We start from the raw sequence: 20,961 nt of genomic DNA, 5'->3' as shown, positions 1-20,961 counted from the left end.
CGCCGACCAGCCCCGACTAGGGGTGGAGGATGCCATCGTCTACCTGCTGAACCTTGTCTACGCCCACCTGGACAAGCCAGCGAGCACTGTGAGGGTCATGTTTTTTGACTTCTCCAGTGTGTTCAACACCATCCGCCCTGCCTTGCTGGGGGAGAAGCTGACAGCGATGCAGGTGGATGCTTCCCTGGTATCATGGATTCTTGATTACCTGACTGGCAGACCACAGTACGTGTGCTTGCAACACTGTGTGTCCGACAGAGTGATCAGCAGCACTGGGGCTCCACAGGGGACTGTCTTGTCTCCCTTTCTCTTCACCATTTACACCTCGGACTTCAACTACTGCACAGAGTCTTGTCATCTTCAGAAGTTTTCAGATGACTCTGCCATAGTTGGATGCATCAGCAAGGGAGATGAGGTTGAGTACAGGGCTATGGTAGGAAACTTTGTCACATGGTGTGAGCAGAATTATCTGCAGCTTAATGTGAAAAAGACTAAGGAGCTGGTGGTAGACCTGAGGAGAGCTAGGGTACCGGTGACCCCTGTTTCCATCCAGGGGGTCAGTGTAGACATGGTGGAGGATTACAAATACCTGGGGATATGAATTGACAATAAACTGGACTGATCAAAGAACACTGAGGCTGTCTACAAGAAGGGTCAGAGCCGTCTCTATTTCCTGAGGAGACTGAGGTCCTTTAACATCTGCCAGGCGATGCTGAGGGTGTTCTACGAGTCTCTGGTGGCCAGTGCTATCACGTTTGCTGTTGTGGGCTGGGGCAGCAGGCTGAGGGTAGCAGACACCAACAGAATCAACAAACTAATCCGTAAGGCCAGTGATGTTGTGGGGATGGAACTGGACTCTCTGACGGTGGTGTCTGAAAAGAGGATGCTGTCTAAGTTGCATGCCATCATGGTCAATGTCTCCCATCCACTACATAATGTACTGGTTGGGCACAGGAGTACATTCAGCCAGAGACTCATTCCACCGAGATGCAACACAGAGCGTCATAGGAAGTCATTCCTGCCTGTGGCCATCAAACTTTACAACTCCTCCCTTGGAGGGTCAGACACCCTGAGCCAATAGGCTGGTCCTGGACTTATTTCAGAATTTACTGGCATAAATTACTTATTACTATTTAACTATTTATGGTTCTATTACTATTTATTATTTATGGTGCAACTGTAACGAAAACCATTTCCCCCCGGGATCAATAAAGTATGACTATGACTATGTGCCGTGAGCTAGCATTGACTCAATGGGCCAAACAGCCACTCCCCCATGTCTTATTTGAGAACTGATGTGAAAGTTTATACCAAAAAGTTCATGTACCGTAAAATGTGTGTATGAAAGCTTCTCTAAGAGTGTTGCTGTCTGTGGGGGAAAATAATGAGAGAATTGAGAAAAATAAGACTTGTACATTTTTTTGGAAAATTTTATTGTAATTTGTACTCTTTAATAAAGATTACAGTAAGGAGCTGGTCAATGTGGTTATTTACAGATATTACATTGCTGAGGATCTTTCTAAAAATTAACAAATCTGTGCTCATTCCAGAGCCAGCTCTACACATTATCTTACACTAGACAGTAAAACATCGTAATCTCCTTCAGTATATAAATACATTGCTGTAACTATTTACAACTGCAAGTCATTGCCATCCAGCAACTGATATTTCCAGCAGAGATCAAGTAGTGACAGATATGCCAATATCAAGAAAATATTAGTGCAGATACTGCACTAGTAAGGAAAGGAAAGACTGTCAGGGATTTTGTTGTTAGTGATTGCGGTGGTGGTGGTAGATTTAAAATTGAGACCCTCCAAAACCTTAGTGTAAATGCCCGCTCTTGCATGGTGTTCATTTAACGCAGGTACACAGCCAGGTGGTCTGCAATTACTTGCATACTGCCCACTTTGACTGCATTTCCAGCATCTGCCAAATCTCGTGACTAAAACTAGCATTGCCTGTTTCCCTCAGTAATGATTGTAGAGGTTACTGACTGCAAACTTAAAAAAGTACTAAATACAAAAGAAAAATCCTGGGTTGGACCATACAATGATTAATACAGTAACTATATGTGAAAAGAACTACCACAGCTCCAAAGTGCTGTTGGTGGTCCATTCAAATGGAAGATACTACTCAAATACAAGTTCCTTGGTGACAGGTTGTGCAAGCATTTCATTAAAGATCTGAATTCATGCATACGTTAAAGGTTTCAAAATGATTTTGTGTTTTTCCACTGACACTAATACAGGATGTACACATATCTACAGATGTCCTTTAGCCAGAGGGTGGTGAATCTGTGGAACTCATTGCCATAGTTGGCTGTAGAGGCCAAGTCATTGGGTATATTTAAATTGGAGGCTGATAGGTACTTAATTAGTAAGGGCATCAAAGGTTATGGAGAGAAGGCAAGAGAATGAAGCTGAGATGGAAAATAAATCAGACCCCATGATTGAATGACAGTGTAAAGCCAATGGGCTGAAATGCCCAATGTTGGTCTTGTGTTAGCTGAATGGTTTTCCAAATAATTAGTAATAGGTTTATTCATTGTGCAGAAAATTCTACTGCACGTGTTGTGGGGCTCCCCCTACAACAAATATGATCTTGGACATTTCATCTGGTAAATAACTGTAGTTCATCTTCTCTGTCCAAGAAAATTTTGTTGTGACTAGATCAAATAATGGGCTTTAAGAGTTAAAGTGACAGTCCTGAAATGGTCGTGTTCATTCCAATCCAGGACATACTTTGGTTGGTAAAGTTAAATACAATGCCTAAATGTTGCAGCCAGAGGCAAAGTCACAATGCCCCCAAGAAGTACACTCTGTGACCACATTATTGCTCATTAGTCAGCCAATCGTGTGGCAACAACTCAATGCATAAATCATGCAGAAATGGTCAAGAGGCTCAGTTATTGTTCAGAATAAACATCAGAAGAGGGAATAAATGTGATCTAAGTGACTTTGAACATGGAGTGGTTGTTGGTATCAGATAGGATGATTTGAATAAATCATAAACTACTGATCTTCTGGAATTTTCACACAACAGTCTCTACAGTTTATAATGAATGGTGTGAAAAACAAATAAAAAATCCAGTGAACGGCTGTTCAGTGGTCGAAAACACTTTGTTAATGAGAGAGGTCAGAGGAGAATAGCCAGACTGGTTCAAGCTGACAGGAAGGCGACAGTAACTTGAATATAAAGAAGTTACAACAGTGGTGTGCAGAAGAGCATCTCCTAATGCATAATATGGCAAACCTTGAAGTGGATGGGCTACAGCAGCAGAAGATCACACACATACACAGTGGTCACTTTATTAGATACCTCCTCTACCTCGTAAAGTGGCCACTGTGTGTTTATCCACAAAGAACTAACAACCACTCTGGCATGCAGTAACCCTTCCCTCATTGCCATTGTCCATCAAGCATCAAATTCAGGGACAGCTACCCAAAGTGGTATCACCAAACCTCGCTGGGCAGCCAGTCACATTGAATGTTAAAAAGCACAACTTTGAATTAGTATTGTGCAGTTTTAAAAACACGTGGAAGTACATGCACACAATTTAAAGATTATTGATACCTATTATATTTTGGAATAATTATCTGAGGCAATTAAAATTCACACACACAACTTCTTTTTAGAGCCAGTGTGGTTACTAAGGAGTAATAATGACTTAAACGGCCATTAGAAGTTCACAGATCTAAGAATCAAAGCATATAATTATCAGGACATGTTACAGTGAGAATAATTCAAATACCCTGAAACTGTCAACTCACTGATTTCTGAAATTATATTGGCTTCAGCTGCAGAATAGATGGCACCTCACTATCAAGGGCTCTTCATCTCACGTCCTTGATATTTATTGAATGTTTATTATTATTATTTTTCTTCTTTCTTTTTGTATTTGTGCAGTTTGTTGTTTTTTGCACACTGGCTGCCTGCCCTGTAGGTGTGTTCTTTCATTGATTCTGTTATGGTTATTGGATTTGCTGAGTATGCCTGCAAGAAAATGAAACTCAAGACATATTTACAATTTGATAATAAATTTACTTTGACTTTGAGCGTTTGGGTTTCTACATTTAATTGTGTGTGTGTGTACTAAAGAAGTTGCTGCCAGTGTCATGGGGAGATAAATCACAGAAATAGGCCCTTTGCTTACCAGGTCCACAAACCATCATCAACACTTACATTATCCCTCTTTTAAAAATTTACCTCACATTCTAACACTCAACTAAATTCTATCATTCACCAACACACAAGGGGAAATTTATGCTGCCTCCCTGCACACTCTGGGATGTGGAAGATAACCGGTGCAGGGGGAGCAAAGCCGTGTAGTCACAGGGAGAATGTGTACCCTCCCCACAAACAGCAGCCCATGTTATGACTCTTAGTGCTGAGGTAGTGGTGTGGCACCGTACCAGATGTATACTTGCAGTTCATACATGGGACAATTAACACAGAAGTACTGTGTCATTTATTTGCAAAGTCTGCATCAATTTTCTTTTCCTAATACAAAAAACATGTATACATGCTGTGCATCTAGCCTTTAAATAGAATCCTCCAGTGTGCATTTCAACTGCTGCATTCCCAAATCAATTTTTGAATGTTTTGGGTCACATTAAAAAATATTTCACATTTTTAAAATTTTGCTGACGGTGATACAAAATACCAATACAGAAATGGGAAGGATGCAGTTAACTTATTCATTATTGCTTCTAGGGAATCTGTAAAATATTTGTGATTGACAAATTGCAGTTGCGTCTAATATTTCTGTCAAATCATACAGGACAAAACAATAATATTTTAAAGATTTGGATGCTTCAAAATGATTCTAATTAGCTAGTTTAAATCCAAATCATGGCTTTCCCCATCTGCTCCCATAGCAAGTTTTGGAAGTTTCCTTCTTATTATCACTGATGGCTCTGGAGGCCCAGGCCGTTGGGTATATTTGAAGCGGAGGTTGATAGGTTCTTGATTAAAGGCAGGAAAATAACATTGAAAGGGATAATAAATCAGCCATGATGAAATGGCACAGCAAGCTTGATGGGCCGGATAGCTAATTCTGCTTCTATGTCCTATGGTTTTATGGTCTAAAACGAATAATTCATTAGCTCACTTGATAATACACTCCAAATGATTTCTCCCCCCCGCCCCAAACTGGTCCTGTTCTTATCATGCACTCAGGATATTTACTGTATGGTAACTTTAAAATTATATAGGGTGGGCAAACAGGTATTGCTTCAGGGAAAAATATCTACAGCTATTTGGAAAAGATGTGCTCAACCATTGAGCACTTCTATGTGAAATGCTGTTGTAAGAAAACAGTATTCATCAGAGAGCTGAACCACCCAGGCCATGCTCTTTTCTCACTGCTGCCATCAGGTAGAAGGTACAAGAGCCTCAGTACTTGTACCACCAGGTTCAAGAACAGTTACTACCATTCAACCATCAGGCTTTTGAACAAAAAGGGATAACTACACTCACTTGCCCCATCATTGAGATGTTCCCACAACCAATGATCTCACGTTCTTGTTATTTATTGCATTTGCACATTTTGTTGTCTTCTACACTCTGGTTTATCTTTTATTGATCCTGTTATAGTTACTACTCTATAGATTTGCTGAGTTTGCCCACAGGAAAATAAATCTCAGGGTTGTAAATGGTAACATATATTTACTTTGATAAATTTACTTTGAACTTTGAAGTCAGATATTACTTTAACTTTGATATTCTCAGTTCCAAACAATAATTTGGTGTTGCAAATTTAAAAGAACTTAAGACTCTAACATATAATGTGTTATCCATTGTGCTCCTGATTCCTAAACAAAAACCAACTATATACCTATATATATAGTTAAATATAGCTGTAACTATAAAGAGAGCTGAAGCTTAATTAGTTAAAACTTTAACTCTGGGTATGTAATGCTGGAATGCTCAAGGGCACTCCAGAACTAAAATTTCATGAATCAATCTTGATGAATGTAAAAGAAAGTCACAGAAAAACAGTTGCCATGTTTAGAACCCAAGAAAATCCAGTTTACTTCTGTTGTCTGCCTTGACCATCACCACTTCCAAAACCTGTACCCAAAACACCACTATCACAATACTGTACACATGGACACAGTCCTCCTTAGCAATACAATAAGGAGGATGACTCTCCATAATGCACAAGATGGCCACAGCAAATGACTGGTACCTGGTGGGAAAAGTCTTGGATCTGCTTCAATTAATCCATTTCCAGCCCTCTGTGCTGGTGCGAGGTTGCATTCTGGCCTGTATATCAACTCCCTTGAAATCAGTGAGCCCAGAATAGATCTGGTACACACACACACATACACACTCACTCACTCACACACACACACACAATTTCAACAGAGAAGTTTAATTAACTTGCAGAGTAAATTAAGGGATGTTTAATGTAGTAGCAGGAATGTAAGAATCTGATGGGAATTAAAAGCTTAAAAAGTAATAAAGCAAACATAGACATCCTTTTGATAATTTTGTACTTGGTATAAAGTTCATTTTCTCTGTGCTAGATTAAGAGGATATGGTTATTTCTCACTCAAGAGGAGAAAGATGTTAACACTATTTCACCTGACTGGGAAAGGTTTCCAAAACTATTCACTGAGACTTTGCAGGGTCTCAGTGCAGGTTCAGTTTACAGTTGTCACTGACCTGTGATCTTTGTGCTTTTGAAGGCAGATAAGTGCATGGTCATTGCAACATAATGAAGAATGTTTTAAAACTCAAGCAATACACAAATGTACCAGTGTCCACATCTAACCAGGGCATGGCCACTAAATAAATAAATACACACTATTCTTTTTAAATTATGAGCATTGAAAGATTTTTTTATATAAAAAAGATATTTCAGCAGTTCAGTCACAGATACAATCATTCTGATCTTGTGCATGGGAAATTCATCCCAAGCACTAGCAGATCTTACCCCCATTACTTGATCACACAGGGAAAAGAGTGACAGAAAAGGGAGACGGCTCATGTTTCATCTTGTAGCACTGTAAAACTCTTGGCTCAACCTGCCAACAAAGAATGTTAGTTTTCCACTACAGATCTTGGAGACAGAAAGCTTTATATAAGTTCATGTTTGAGTGGACCATTGACACTTAATTACTGTAGCTAGAATTGCCACTTCATTATCAATCAAATGACTCGGCTAGTGGAGAATGCAAGACTTGCACAAAACCTACTTTTCCATAATTAATCTATGCAATCAGCCACTGTCATTCAAACCTTCCATATTATATCATTTAAAAGTCTGCCCTTTGTGCAGATGAACAGCATGGCAGCTACAATGAGTTGTGAGGCTGACTTCTTCTTTTGGGTAACATAGGACCAACAACACCAAATACATTGCTAAATAGCTGTGACAAAAATCTGCGTGGAATTTTATTGTGGATCATTTTTCTTAAACCAAATACACGTACTTATCATAAATCGAGATGATATAAAAATATCAATACAAATTTAAATTTCAAGGTTGGAAATGAAGTCCCATCCTGTACTTAAGAATTTGATGGCATAAATCCCAAATAGAAGAACGATTGGGGATTCTGCATTTCAGGGAAAATATATGCTACCCCCACACTATGTTAGTCTTTGTTTCCCTCTCCAGGTTAATACTGCTGTTAGAGTACTGGATGCCAATGGAATACTATTTCTGACAAAAATAAATAAAAATGCAATTAAACCTACTTTGAAGAAAAGTAACAAAAACTGACATCCATTATTATGGAAACTGGAACAGTTTTAAAAACTTTAATCCAGGTCCCATGATGCACAACCTTACCACCACCCCCACAGAATACTCTTCACTTCTCATGAAACACTGGTAACCTGCCTGTGGCACTTTCTGGACCAAAAAGGCTTCAGATGTTTTAACTGAAACAATAAAATATAATTACAAGCTGACTGACTTCCAGTGTTAATGTGACTCTGGTGAAATCAGTCACTCGATACAGTGATATTAACGCAAGTCACTTCAACAAATACATCAGAATCTTGGTACGTGCACAGTGGTTCAGAATAAATTGTAACAAGCTGCATATCCGTAAAATGTAATAGCAGTTTCTTTAGAAACTTCTAGTAAGCTGAGATATGAGATACATTTGAATCAAGATGTTGCCCTGTTGAACCCTAGCTATCTGGATGACTGTGCATACCGTTTTATAATAAAATGTTTCTATTGTATTTAGCCCTTTAATATTAAAAGAATACCAAGCCTTTAACTGTAATCCAAAAAGAAACAAATGACAACCTTAACACGATGCAATAATTCCCTGTTATTCATTGCTGTGGCTTAAAACTTGAATCGTATGAATTGCAATCAGTCTCCGCTGAGTAGACCTATTTATTTCAAACAGTTGAGTATCAAAGGGTTTGGATATTCCATCTATGTCTGAAAAATGGAAGACACTAGTGAAAAACAATTAAGTCATTTTGTAGAACTCAGCAGGGCTGTGGTCTAGAAATGAAATGTCAGATGAACTATGCGCTTCATTCTACTTCATGGAGATGACCATCATTATTAGGTACCCATCAGGCAAGATCACATGAGCAGGTATATACAAGAACCATTCCATGAGCTCGAGGAGGAAGGCTGATCAAGTGAGAGATATCGCTCGCGCTCTCTCAGATATTGGATGTGAAGTAAGATGTGTTTATGGATCTTGTTGGGTAAGCTATTTTGTAAACCCTTTTTAACAATGTTTGTAAATCTTGCTGGAAAGATAATGATAATTTCAATTCTTGAAGCTCCTCAAACTAAACAAAGGAGACAACTCAGGAACTGGCACACTTCATCTCCTGATCAGAAGTGTGTGCTTGACCAGATTGTTTATAGGTTATACTGTGCCCACTGTGGTCTACCCTGTAGTTACTGAGTTAACTTGGTCCAATAACTTTTCACCTTGTGACATTTTTCAATGCCTTTGCCTCAGTATCTGTGCTGTTCCCCAATTCCATCTTGCACGTGCCAACACATCACTGCAGTACACGTTTTTAGGATTAGTTTAAAAAACCATTTAAAATCTCTTATTGGAAAAAATATTAACATCATTTGTCCATCTCTGCACTTTAGTTTTATGTTTTTGCGTTGTCTGCTAAGTTGCTTAATAATCTAAAATATAGACACTTGCCAAAGGCAGTCGTGTGCAGGTCAAAGTGGCTTGGGAGTGGGGAAAGGTACTCCTTTTACCATTCTGTGATGCGCAGCTATGCCCCTACGTTCACACCGCTGGAGATACAGATGAAGCATCTTCCAGAAGGCACTGCTGTACGCTGCTGCAAGCTCTGTCCACTAAGCACAGTGTCTCCAAGTGCCTTCCCTACATTAATGCCTTTCACCATTCCTCAGTAGTCTGTCCTGTCACAAGTCTGTGACCTTGTTTTCCACTGACGCGGCTATTTGCTGCAACCGATAGCCAAGCTGCATCTTCTGTGCAGTCGCATCCTCTTCTAGTGCTGTAATGATCTACAATAAACAAGAAGTAAAATTACTTATTCAGCCATTAGTCTTTTCAGAAGCTCAGCTCAGTTTGCCCTCCTCGCCCCCCAACCAAGAGATAAGATACCCACCCAGCCTAGAGTGAAAGGTGAAATACATTTAAGGAAACATGAGGGGGAACTTCTTCACTCAGAGGGTGGTGAGAGTGTGGAACCAGCTGCCAGCAGAAGTGGGGGATGTGGGTTTCAAAGGTTCAAAGGTCAAGTTTTATGTCAGAGAAACATATACAATATACATCCTGCAGTTATAATGGGTGACTTCAATCTACATGTAGATTGGGTGAACCAAATTGGTAAAGGTGCTGAGGAAGAGGATTTCTTGGAATGTATGCGGGATGGTTTTTTGAACCAACATGTCGAGGAACCAACTAGAGAGCAGGCTATTCTGGACTGGGTTTTGAGCAATGAGGAAGGGTTAATTAGCGATCTTGTCGTGAGAGGCCCCTTGGGTAAGAGTGACCATAATATGGTGGAATTCTTCATTAAGATGGAGAGTGACATAGTTAATTCAGAAACAAAGGTTCTGAACTTAAAGAGGGATAACTTTGAAGGTATGAGACCGTGAATTAGCTAAGATAGACTGGCAAATGACACTTAAAGGATTGACGGTGGATATGCAATGGCAAACATTTAAAGGTTGCATGGATGAACTACAACAATTGTTCATTCCAGTTTGGCAAAAGAATAAATCAAGGAAGGTAGTGCACCCGTGGCTGGCAAGAGAAATTAGGGATAGTATCAATTCCAAAGAAGAAGCATACAAATTAGCCAGAGAAAGTGGCTCACCTGAGGACAGGGAGAAATTCAGAGTTCAGCAGAGGAGGACAAAGGACTTAATTAGGAAGGGGAAAAAAGATTATGAGAGAAAACTGGCAGGGAACATAAAAACGGACTGTAAAAGCTTTTATAGATATGTAAAAAGGAAAAGACTGGTAAAGACAAATGTAGGTCCCCTGCAGACAGAAACAGGTGAATTGATTATGGGGAGCAAGGACATGGCAGACCAATTGAATAATTACTTTGGTTCTGTCTTCACTAAGGAGGACATAAATAATCTTCCAGAAATAGTAGGGGACAGAGGGTCCAGTGAGATGGAGGAACTGAGCGAAATACATGTTAGTAGGGATGTGGTGTTAGGTAAATTGAAGGGATTGAAGGCAGATAAATCCCCAGGGCCAGATGGTCTGCACCCTAGAGTGCTTAAGGAAGTAGCCCAAGAAATAATGGATGCATTAGTGATAATTTTTCAAAACTCGTTAGATTCTGGACTAGTTCCTGAGGATTGGAGGGTGGCTAATGTAACTCCACTTTTTAAAAAAGGAGGGAGAGAGAAACCAGGGAATTATAGACTGGTTAGCCTAACGTCGGTGGTGGGGAAACTGCTGGAGTCAGTTATCAAGGATGTGATAACAGCACATTTGGAAAGCGGTGAAATGATCGGACAAAGTCAGCATGGATTTGTGAAAGGAAAATCATGTCTGACGAATCTCATAGAATTTTTTGAGGATGTAACTAGTAAAGTGGATAGGGGAGAACCAGTGGATGTGGTATATTTGGATTTTCAAAAGGCTTTTGACAAGGTCCCACACAGGAGATTAGTGTGCAAACTTAAAGCACACGGTATTGGGGGTAAGGTATTGGTGTGGGTGGAGAATTGGTTAGCAGACAAAAAGCAAAGAGTGGGAATAAACGGGACCTTTTCAGAATGGCAGGCGGTGACTAGTGGGGTACCGCAAGGCTCAGTGCTGGGACCCCAGTTGTTTACAATATATATTAATGACTTGGATGAGGGAATTAAATGCAGCATCTCCAAGTTTGCAGATGACACGAAGCTGGGTGGCAGTGTTAGCAGTGAGGAGGATGCTAAGAGGATGCAGGGTGACTTGGATAGGTTGGGTGAGTGGGCAAATTCATGGCAGATGCAATTTAATGTGGATAAATGTGAAGTTATCCACTTTGGTGGCAAAAATAGGAAAACAGATTATTATCTGAATGGTGGCCAATTAGGAAAAGGGGAGGTGCAACGAGACCTGGGTGTCATTATACACCAGTCATTGAAAGTGGGCATACAGGTACAGCAGGGGGTGAAAAAGGCGAATGGTATGCTGGCATTTATAGTGAGAGGATTCGAGTACAGGAGCAGGGAGGTATTACTGCAGTTGTACAAGGCCTTGGTGAGATCACACCTGGAGTATTGTGTGCAGTTTTGGTCCCCTAATCTGAGGAAAGACATCCTTGCCATAGAGGGAGTACAAAGAAGGTTCACCAGATTGATTCCTGGGATGGCAGGACTTTCTTTTTTTTTAATTTTATTTTTATTTGGATAAGGAGTTCACAATTATCATGTACTTTTTTCACACATATAACCTTTTCCATTTTTTTATATGTATAAAACTACAATTATTTATATATTCTTAAGTACACATTGAGATGATATAAAAGCAAAATAAACATTTAAATAGATAATTATGTACTGTGGTAAATCTAACCTATTAGGCTAAGTAATGAAATTAGTTGTTAAGAAAAATGGTAATAATAGTTTCCATACAACCCTTCTGGACCATTTCCACTGGTCCAAAATGTTGCATACAAGCCTATATACCAACCATTGTAGGTGTTTATATCCCAATTTGTTCGTGCTTGTTCCTGCCCACAGACATAATTATCCAATCCCTATGTACTTATTTACTTAATTTTTTCATTTTTTTTTATCCCTTTCCCAAATCTTTCCCTTTACTTGTGTTAATTCTCTATTTTCCAAAAAAAAACAACAAACATTTAGACTAGGGGTGCTTACGTTAGCAATATTACTGTGTTGATGAGAAGAGCAATATAAATCATTAGGAGAGTCATCTAAAGTCTGCTCGCATTGGGGTTATATATTCAATCCATTTATTCCAGATTTGATAAAATGTTTCTTTTTGAGTTCTCAGGGAGTAGGTCAACTTTTCCATTTTAAATATTTCCAAGATAATTTCGTACCAATCTTCTAATGTAGGTGGTATTGGATTTAGCCATTTTCTAGTGATTGATTTCTTACTTGCCGCTAAGAGGGCCTGCAGCAACTTTATATCTTCCTTCTGTTCAAGGAACAATACATGCCCCAAATAGAGCGTCTCAAAGTTCAGAGGTATCTGGGACCTAAGTACCTTAACTAATGTTCTATGAATACCTTCCCAAAATAGACTTAATTTAGGGCAATCCCAGAAAATATGAAAATGATTTGCCTCCTTGGAGCCGCACCTTCTCCAACACATCACATTTGTATCTTTATATTTTTCCTGATATGGGGTCTTGAAGTATCTTATAATGTTTTTCCAACAATGTTCTCTCCAAGTCAAAGAATTAGTCGAGGACCATTGAAAGCTGCAGATTTTCCCCCAAGCCTCCTCTGAAAGTACCAACCCCGCTTCTTTCTCCCACTTCTCTTTAATATACAGTGTATTTACATTTTTAGCATGGGAGAGTGCATTACATAGGCGAGAAACTGATTTACTAGGTATTGAACTGCAAGCCGAATTCAGAATCTTGAAAAATTCTAATTCTACTGTTGATAGGTCTGTATATCTACAACTCTGGTTAACATAGTTTCGTATTTGAAGGTACCTAAAAAAGTCATTATGTTCTAGGCCATGTTTGTCCTGCAGGATTTGGAAACTTTGTAATACTCTTTTATCTATAAATGAGAGGTAGGTTGTAAGACCTTTCTTTATCCATAGCTCAAATCTTTTATCTCCTCTGTTGGGAAGGAATTCGGTATCATATGCACACCATCTAAAGAGTTTTAGCATGTTATTAATTCCACATGAATTAACCACCTTCTGCCATACTTTTAATGTAAGATTTATCCAAGCATTATTAAATTTTTCCAACTGGGCCAGGGATGGCAGGACTTTCATATGAAGAAAGACTGGATGAACTGGGCTTGTACTCGTTGGAATTTAGAAGATTGAGGGGGGATCTGATTGAAACGTATAAGATCCTAAAGGGATTGGACAGGCTAGATGCAGGAAGATTGTTCCCGATGTTGGGGAAGTCCAGAACGAGGGGCCACAGTTTGAGGATATAGGGGAAGCCTTTTAGGACTGAGATTAGGAAAAACTTCTTCACACAGAGAGTGGTGAATCTGTGGAATTCTCTGCCACAGGAAACAGTTGAGGCCAGTTCATTGGCTATATTTAAGAGGGAGTTAGATATGGCCCTTGTGGCTACGGGGGTCAGGGGGTATGGAGGGAAGGCTGGGGCGGGGTTCTGAGTTGGATGATCAGCCATGATCATAATAAATGGTGGTGCAGGCTCGAAGGGCCGAATGGCCTACTCCTGCACCTATTTTCTATGTTTCTAAATGCTGTTATTAGAGATGATTGATAAGTTCGTGGCCTAAGGCAGAAGGAGTCAATTTTAGAAAACCCAGCACATTTATTTTTCAACATAGTGCCCTCCTACACATACACACTTAGTCCAGCGGTCGTGGAGCATACGGATCCCTTCTTTGTGGAAGTGGTCCACAGCAGGGGTGATTGATAAGTTTGTGGCCTATGGTAGGAGATGAGTTATTAACTTCGAACTTTTTGTATTATCACTCAAAGAGTTGAACTGCACGTGCATGTAACGAGACTGTCTTGGACCTCCAGGTGGGCCACAGCAGGGGTGATTGATAAGTTTGTGGCCTAAGATAGAAGGCGATGAGTTATACAGCTCTTGTTACATGCACATGCAGTTCAACTCTTTGAGTGAAAATACAGAAAGTTTGAAGTTAATAACTCATCACCTACTACCTTAGGCCACGAACTTATCAATCACCCCTGCTGTGGACCACTTCTGGAGGTCCAAGACACCGACTTCCACAAAGAAGGAATCCGTATGCTCCATGACAGCAATTGACTCCTTCTACCTTAGGTCACGAACTTATCAATCACCCTTTGTACTTTGTAACATTTAAGAGAAGTTTGGATAATACATGGATGGAGGGTTATGGACCAGGTGTGGGTAGATGGAACTAGGTAGAAGAACAGGTAGGCACAGACAAGGTGCCTGTTTCTGTGCTGTAGTGCTCTATGACACTCTGACATAGTTCCTTTCTCTCACTACGTATTGTCCAGTCTGGCTGCTCTGGACTGATAAACAGACAAAGACTAATCTTGTTGAGTTCAACCCCAAAGGGTAGGAAATGCATTAGAATAAACACAAACAATTCTGCAGATGCTGGAAATCCAGAGCAACACACACACACACACACACAAAATGCTGGAGGAACTCAGCAGGTCAGGCAGCATTTGTGAAAATGAATAAACAGTCAACTTTTCATGCCAAGACCCTTAATGAGGACCAGAAAGGAGGGGGAAGACACCAGAAATAAAAAGGTGGGGGAGGGGATGGAGGACAAACTAGAAGGAGACAGGTGGTCAGGTGGGTGGGAAAGGTAAAGGGCTAGAGAAGTAGGAATCTGATAGGAGAGGAGATGGACCATGGGAGAAGGGAGGGGGGGGGACCCAGTGGGAGGTGATTAGCAGGTAAGGAGGGGCGGTAAGAGGCCATAGTAGGGAATAGAAGAAGGAAAGGGGAGGGAAAATGGAAAGGGAAAGAAATTACCAGGAGAATTCATGTTTGTGCTATCAGGTTGGAGGCTACAGAGACAGAATTAGACACATTGCTCCTCCTCCCTGAGAGTGGCAGAAGAGACGGCCAGGGACTGGCATTTCTACTGGGAATGGGGACTGGTTGACCACCGTGAAATTCTGCTTTTGGCAATGAAGCAGAGTATGGGCATCAGTATTTCTTCCACAGGTTATTGCTGGATACTCAGATCACTGATTCTTTCAGACAGTGCAAATGCCTGTGCTTGCGTTTCCTCAGGTTACATTAAAACTCTGTTTTCCTGGTTAGTCTGATACTGCCTGTCCTTGGCCACACACATATCCTGTGCACAAACTTTATTTATTTATTGAGATACAGTGCAGAATAGGTCCTTCCGACCATCCAAGCCACGCTGCCGTGACCTCCTGATTTAACACGAGCCTAATCACAGGATAATTCACAATGACCAATTAACCTACCAACCGGTACGTCTTTGGACTATCAGAGGAAACCAGAGAGTATGCAGGGAACCCACATGTCACGGGGAAAACGTACAACTGTCTCCAGACCTCAGCTCAGGCAACCCTTGCAGATAACAGGCTTGGTAGGCAGCAGCAAATTCTTGCAATGTGCACAGATTTTTTACAGTATTGAAAGAATTGCCACTAGCTTTCTCTCAAGTTCAAATGTTATGCAGCATTTCAGACATAATGTCAAAGGTTCTTTTGCTCTTCCAAGTAAGTCCGATTTGATTGTTTTAATTTGCTCATGGGTTGTAGATGTTGCTGTTAAGACTGGTATTTATACCTGAGCCTTATTGCCCCTTCAGTGAGTGGCTTAGATGTCTCAGAGGTGTTAAGTGTTGTGGATCTGGTGTTGCATTTGGCCAGACAAGTGGATAACTTGTTTCTTTCCCTGAAGGATGTTAAGAGCTTTTACAATCATCTTGTTTTTCATGACCAGATTTTATCGCAAAGTGGCTGGAATTTAGTGTTTAGTATGCTATTGAAAACTGACCAAAGTTACTACATCGAATCTTACCCACGACCATGTGGCTCTTTTTCATACCTGGTCATAGTACTTGTTGATGTATTTGTAGAGTTCGTGGAGAGCTACAAGAGAATTCATGTCACTGGAGTAATTCTGTAAAAGAAAAGAAAATTGGGTGTAAAAAGAATCAAACAAGAGGCACTTGTTTTTGAAGTTCTTTGTGACTCATCACTGTGTACAGAACACTGCATTTCAGTTACCTTATGCTCTGGATTTCCTTGAGGAACTAAATCATGAGTCATGATTGCAGCTGGTTCTAAACATCAGTCTCCTGTAAGATACACGTTTTGCTCATTGGCACTTACCCTGGACAGTTCTGCCAAGGCAGAGTTCATTTCTTGGTCACTAGCTGAGATGGTCTGTCGAATGTCTGCATAGTACCTGTCAGATACAGCAAAGTAACCTCAGTTACAGCTGATGATATCAAACACCTTCCCAGTAAAATCAGGTTTCAGACCTTAACCTTAAATAAATCAACATATGGACAAATGGAAGCTTGGCTGCTTCGGTGTAGATTCTGTCCGAATGCCCTCTTACAACTGCTGCCATTGGGTAGGTGGTTTTGGAGCCTCAGGACCCACACTACCAGGTTTAGGAACAGTAGTAACCTTCAACCATTAGGCTCCCAAACCAGAGTGGATAACCTCACTCACCTCAACACTGAACTGATTCCACAAACTATCGACTCTACAACTCATGTCCTCAGTATTTATTTATTTGTGTTACTTTGCACAGTTTGCTTGTCAGTCTCTGAATTTAGGTTTTCATTGATTCTATTGTATTCTTTGTTCTTCTGTGAATGCCCACAAAAAAATGAATCTCAGGGCAGCATATGGTGTACTTTGAACATTGAATCTTTTCCAATGCTGAAATCTGTTGCTGCTTCTCCACAGAAGCTGATTATCTGCTGGATATTTAGAGCATTTCCAACGTTATTACAAATTTCTGCTTTTTTCCCCTTTTAGCTCCAGAAATGTTTGCTGTGGAGCACCACACCTCATTCTCTTTCCTGCACTCAGTGACCACTATGCATACTTCTTGGCTTCAGGAAATATAATAGGTAATGGTAATTGTGAAATCTTGAAGACATGAACTTGATCTCACGGACTCTACCACAGAAAATTTATTTTTTAAAATTAACCTGTTGGGTCATTGCTGTTTTCAAGACCCAATGTGTAAAAATAAGCAGATAATGAAGAGTACAGTGGAGGGGTACCATGGTTGCAAATTTTGTAACGAATAGCTCATTTTGTATGTGTGATGACACGGGGACCCTCACTAATACATGCACTTCAGACTGACAATCCTGCCAGTACATCTAACGTTCTGTGCCAAAGAAGATCTAAACAGCAGATAAGGTCAACTTGCCACTCCAATCTTGGGCAGAAACCACTGGGAGAAGTATACACCAACTGGAATCTCCATCAGAATCTTGTAACACTGGAAATACGGGCACAAAACAGTCCAAACAATTGACTACCTAATATAATTTTTTATTGATGGCAAAGAGCCCTATAATTGCACTTTTATGCTCTTGAATTTAGTGGCTAATGTTTTGTATTGGGTATCTGATGCACACAATTGGTACATGGGGCTTAGAAAAAACAGATGACTATGGGTATTGCTATATTTATGCTCTGTTCTTGGATGGTGCGGCTGTAACGAAACCCAATTTCCCTCGGGATCAATAAAATGTATCTATCTATCTGTAACCCACGGTAATTTCTAAAGTACGTGTTTGGCACAGCATTGTGGGCCAAAGGGCCTGTATTGTACTGTAGGTTTTCTATATTTCTAATAAGCAGTCTTACACTCCGCCATGGGAAATGGGAATGGGGAATGGTGAAGGCTACACTCAGGTTGGAGGAGCAACACCTTGTATTCTATGTGGGTAGCCTGCAACCTGATGGCATGAACATCAGTTCCTGGAATTTTAGGTAATGGCTGCCCCTTCACCATCTCCCCCCCTCACCTTGTCTCCTTGTCTGCCCATCACCTCCTTCTGGAGCTCCTCCCCTTCCCTATCTTCCATGGCCTTCCGTCCTCCACAAACAGATTCCCCCTTCTCCAGCCCCTTCTCTCTTTCACCAATCTACTCCCCAGCTCTTTATTCACCCCCCGCTTCCCGGTTTCACCTATCACTTACTACCTTGTGCCTCTTCCTCTCAATCCCCTACCTTCTTACTCTGATCTCTAATCTCCTTTTTCCAGTCCCGATGAAGGGTCTCAGCCCGAAACGCTGACTATTTACTCTTTTCCATAGATGCTGCCTGGCCTGCTGAGTTCCTTCACCATTTTATGTGTATTACTTTGACTTCCTACATATGATGATGTGAGGCATTGATAGTCAGAAGCTTTTTCCCAGGGCTGAAATGGCTGACATGAGAGGGCACAGTTTTAAGCTGCTGGAAGTAGGTACAGAGGAGATGTCAGAGGTAAGTTTTTTTAACGCAGAGAGTGGTGAGTGCGTGGAATGGGCTGCTGGCGACGGTGGTGGAGGCGGATACAACAGGGTCTTTTAAGAGACTCCTGGATAGGTACATGGAGCTTAGAAAAATAGAGGGCTATGGGTAACCCTAGGTAATTTCTAAAGCAAGCACATATTTGGCACAGCATTGTGGGCCGAAGGGCCTGTATTGTGCTGTAGGTTTTCTGTGTTTTTATGTTTCATTTACAGATTTTCAATTGTTTGTAATACAAGAGAATTTATGAAAACAAAACGATGCATAAACAAGGACTGAAAACCAATGTGTGAAAGTAAAACTATTTCTGAAGACATGAATCTTTGAAAGTGAGCCTGTAGGTCATTGATGGTGAGATGCAGGGTGTCAGTCTGCAAAGGAAGCAGTGAGACTACAGGGACATCATCAATGGAGCCTACTTAGTGGTTTTACAAGAGTTGCAGAGAAGCTGTCAGTTCCTTTGAACTTTATATTCTTTAGCTAAGAAATGAACATTGTGTTCAAGGACTGGCTCAAGGCCTAAAACCTGAACTATTGCTCAATTCTGTTCAGCATAACTTCCTTTAAGATCTTAAGTGCAGGAGCAGGAAGAATCTGTACAATAGAAATAAATTAACATTGGCATTAAAGTAATAACAGCAGCCAAGCACTCTGTTATCCTGGGAGAAGACAGGTCAGCATCCACTCACCAACACCAGCTCCTCCATCTGCTTACTGCCCAAGATCAATCTGTTCGCAGTCGTGTTACATTATTCCTTCGCATATTTCTGTGCAAACTGGGCAGAATTTCTCTGCCACTGAGCTGTGCTGTCAAATTCCTAATTATAGACCCTAAATTATAGTCCCTAAGCCAGTCCCTACATTGAGTTCAACACTGACTGGCATCTCTTGCAAGGCTGCTGGTGCCAAACTGTATCAGTCTCTGCTGTTCTGGTGGATTCATCAGCTGTGTGGAGAATGTGAGCCTTCTGCAGGGGCAACAGCTTGCTCTCCACATCGTACTGCCCTGGTTTGCATACTGACTTGCGCATGACAGCTAGGACACAACATCCATGGTCGACTGTGACCAATGGAGTGCCTCACTTTATGCTCAAAGATGCTCAAGACTTACAACTGTCTCATCAGAAAGACTCAATTATCAGACAAGAATGGGAGGCCAAAAGAAGTCTAAAAAGCCAACAACATTTCTAAGGAGTTTTTTTTCTCTAAAATATTCCAGGTTAAGCAAGCTTTGTTTCCTTGTTATTGCCTGGCTACCGGGCTGAGATGGCTCGACACAGTATGGGTCAAATGGAAGTTTTAGAAGTCTTACCTCTCCACCATCTGTTTATATCGAGGGATGTCTCTGGCGTACAAGAGCTTGTTAATTGGAGAATCCTAAAAAAAAGAGTAGCAAATAGTTACATCAGTTACACAGAGTGTGAAAACAGATCTCATGCCAACAAATTCTGTCTGCAAAGCATATAGCAATGAAAGTCTGGGTTAAGATGGTTACAAAAATAGTGCACGATGAATTGAATCAGCATAAACATTCAGATCACTGTTCCATGCTAATGCGACAGCAGAACAACACCAGTTCACCACAAGTATGTATCATCTCAGCTCATAGAGAGCACAACACAAAACGCTGGAGCAACTCAGTCAGGAAGGCAGCATCTATGGAAGAAAGATGGAGTCGACCTGAAACTTTAGATGAAAGAGCATGACCCGAAACGTCAACTCTCCATTTCTCTCCAAATGTGCTGCCTGACCCAGTGAGTTTCTCCAGATGGCTACCATCTGGTCACAGAAAGGGCCATGTATAAAATGAGCCATGACAAAGTGTCTCGGCCTGAAACATCGACTGTTTATTCCTCTCCATAGGTGTCACCTGACCTGCTGAGTTCCTCCTGCATTTTGTGCGTGTGACAAATGATGGATGTTTCCCTTTTGGTCACAATGGCCAATCCCTTGGCTTTTAAACAAGCTGGTGAATAGCAAAAGGCTGAAGAACTGAACAGATTCGTTGGAAATTACATAAACTTGGCTGAATGTATACCGATCAGGAACATTAAACCTAATTACAAATTCAAATGAAATCAGCTGACAAACTTGGAAGAATTGAGGGAAGCCTTCCATGCAAGATATTTACCAATCACCTTATAGCTTGACCTCCTTCCCCTTCCCCCACCTTCTTATTCTGGCGTCTTTCCCCTTCCTTTCCAATCCTGACGAAGGGTCTCAGCCTGAAATATCGACTGTTTATTCATTTCTATAAATGCTGAGTTCTTCCAGCATTTTGTGTGTGTTGGTCTGGATTTCCAGCATCTGCAGGATCTCTCCTGTATGCAAGATAATTATCTGCTTTTAGTGACAA

The 20,961-nt window shown here is 40.8% G+C and overlaps 1 protein-coding gene across 5 annotated transcripts in view; it reads right to left on the bottom strand.

Annotated features, from left to right (window-relative positions):
- Positions 1 to 1,426: 1,426 nt before the first annotated feature.
- The window catches only part of plxnb1b (plexin b1b), a 373,688-nt gene continuing 354,153 nt past the window's right edge, over positions 1,427 to 20,961 (bottom strand). For all 5 annotated transcript variants that reach the window (XM_063067659.1, XM_063067658.1, XM_063067662.1 and 2 more), the window contains 4 exons: positions 19,918 to 19,982; positions 16,449 to 16,524; positions 16,162 to 16,236; positions 1,427 to 9,484 (listed from right to left, as the gene is read on the bottom strand). In XM_063067659.1, the coding sequence (XP_062923729.1) occupies positions 9,380 to 9,484; positions 16,162 to 16,236; positions 16,449 to 16,524; positions 19,918 to 19,982 (321 nt within the window). In that variant the 3' untranslated portion in view covers positions 1,427 to 9,379. The remainder of the gene's footprint in view (positions 9,485 to 16,161; positions 16,237 to 16,448; positions 16,525 to 19,917; positions 19,983 to 20,961) is intronic.

Source organism: Mobula hypostoma, chromosome 15 (genome assembly GCF_963921235.1).
Source record: "Mobula hypostoma chromosome 15, sMobHyp1.1, whole genome shotgun sequence".
Lineage (NCBI taxonomy): Eukaryota > Metazoa > Chordata > Chondrichthyes > Myliobatiformes > Myliobatidae > Mobula > Mobula hypostoma.
This window is presented reverse-complemented; position numbering and strand designations above follow the sequence as displayed.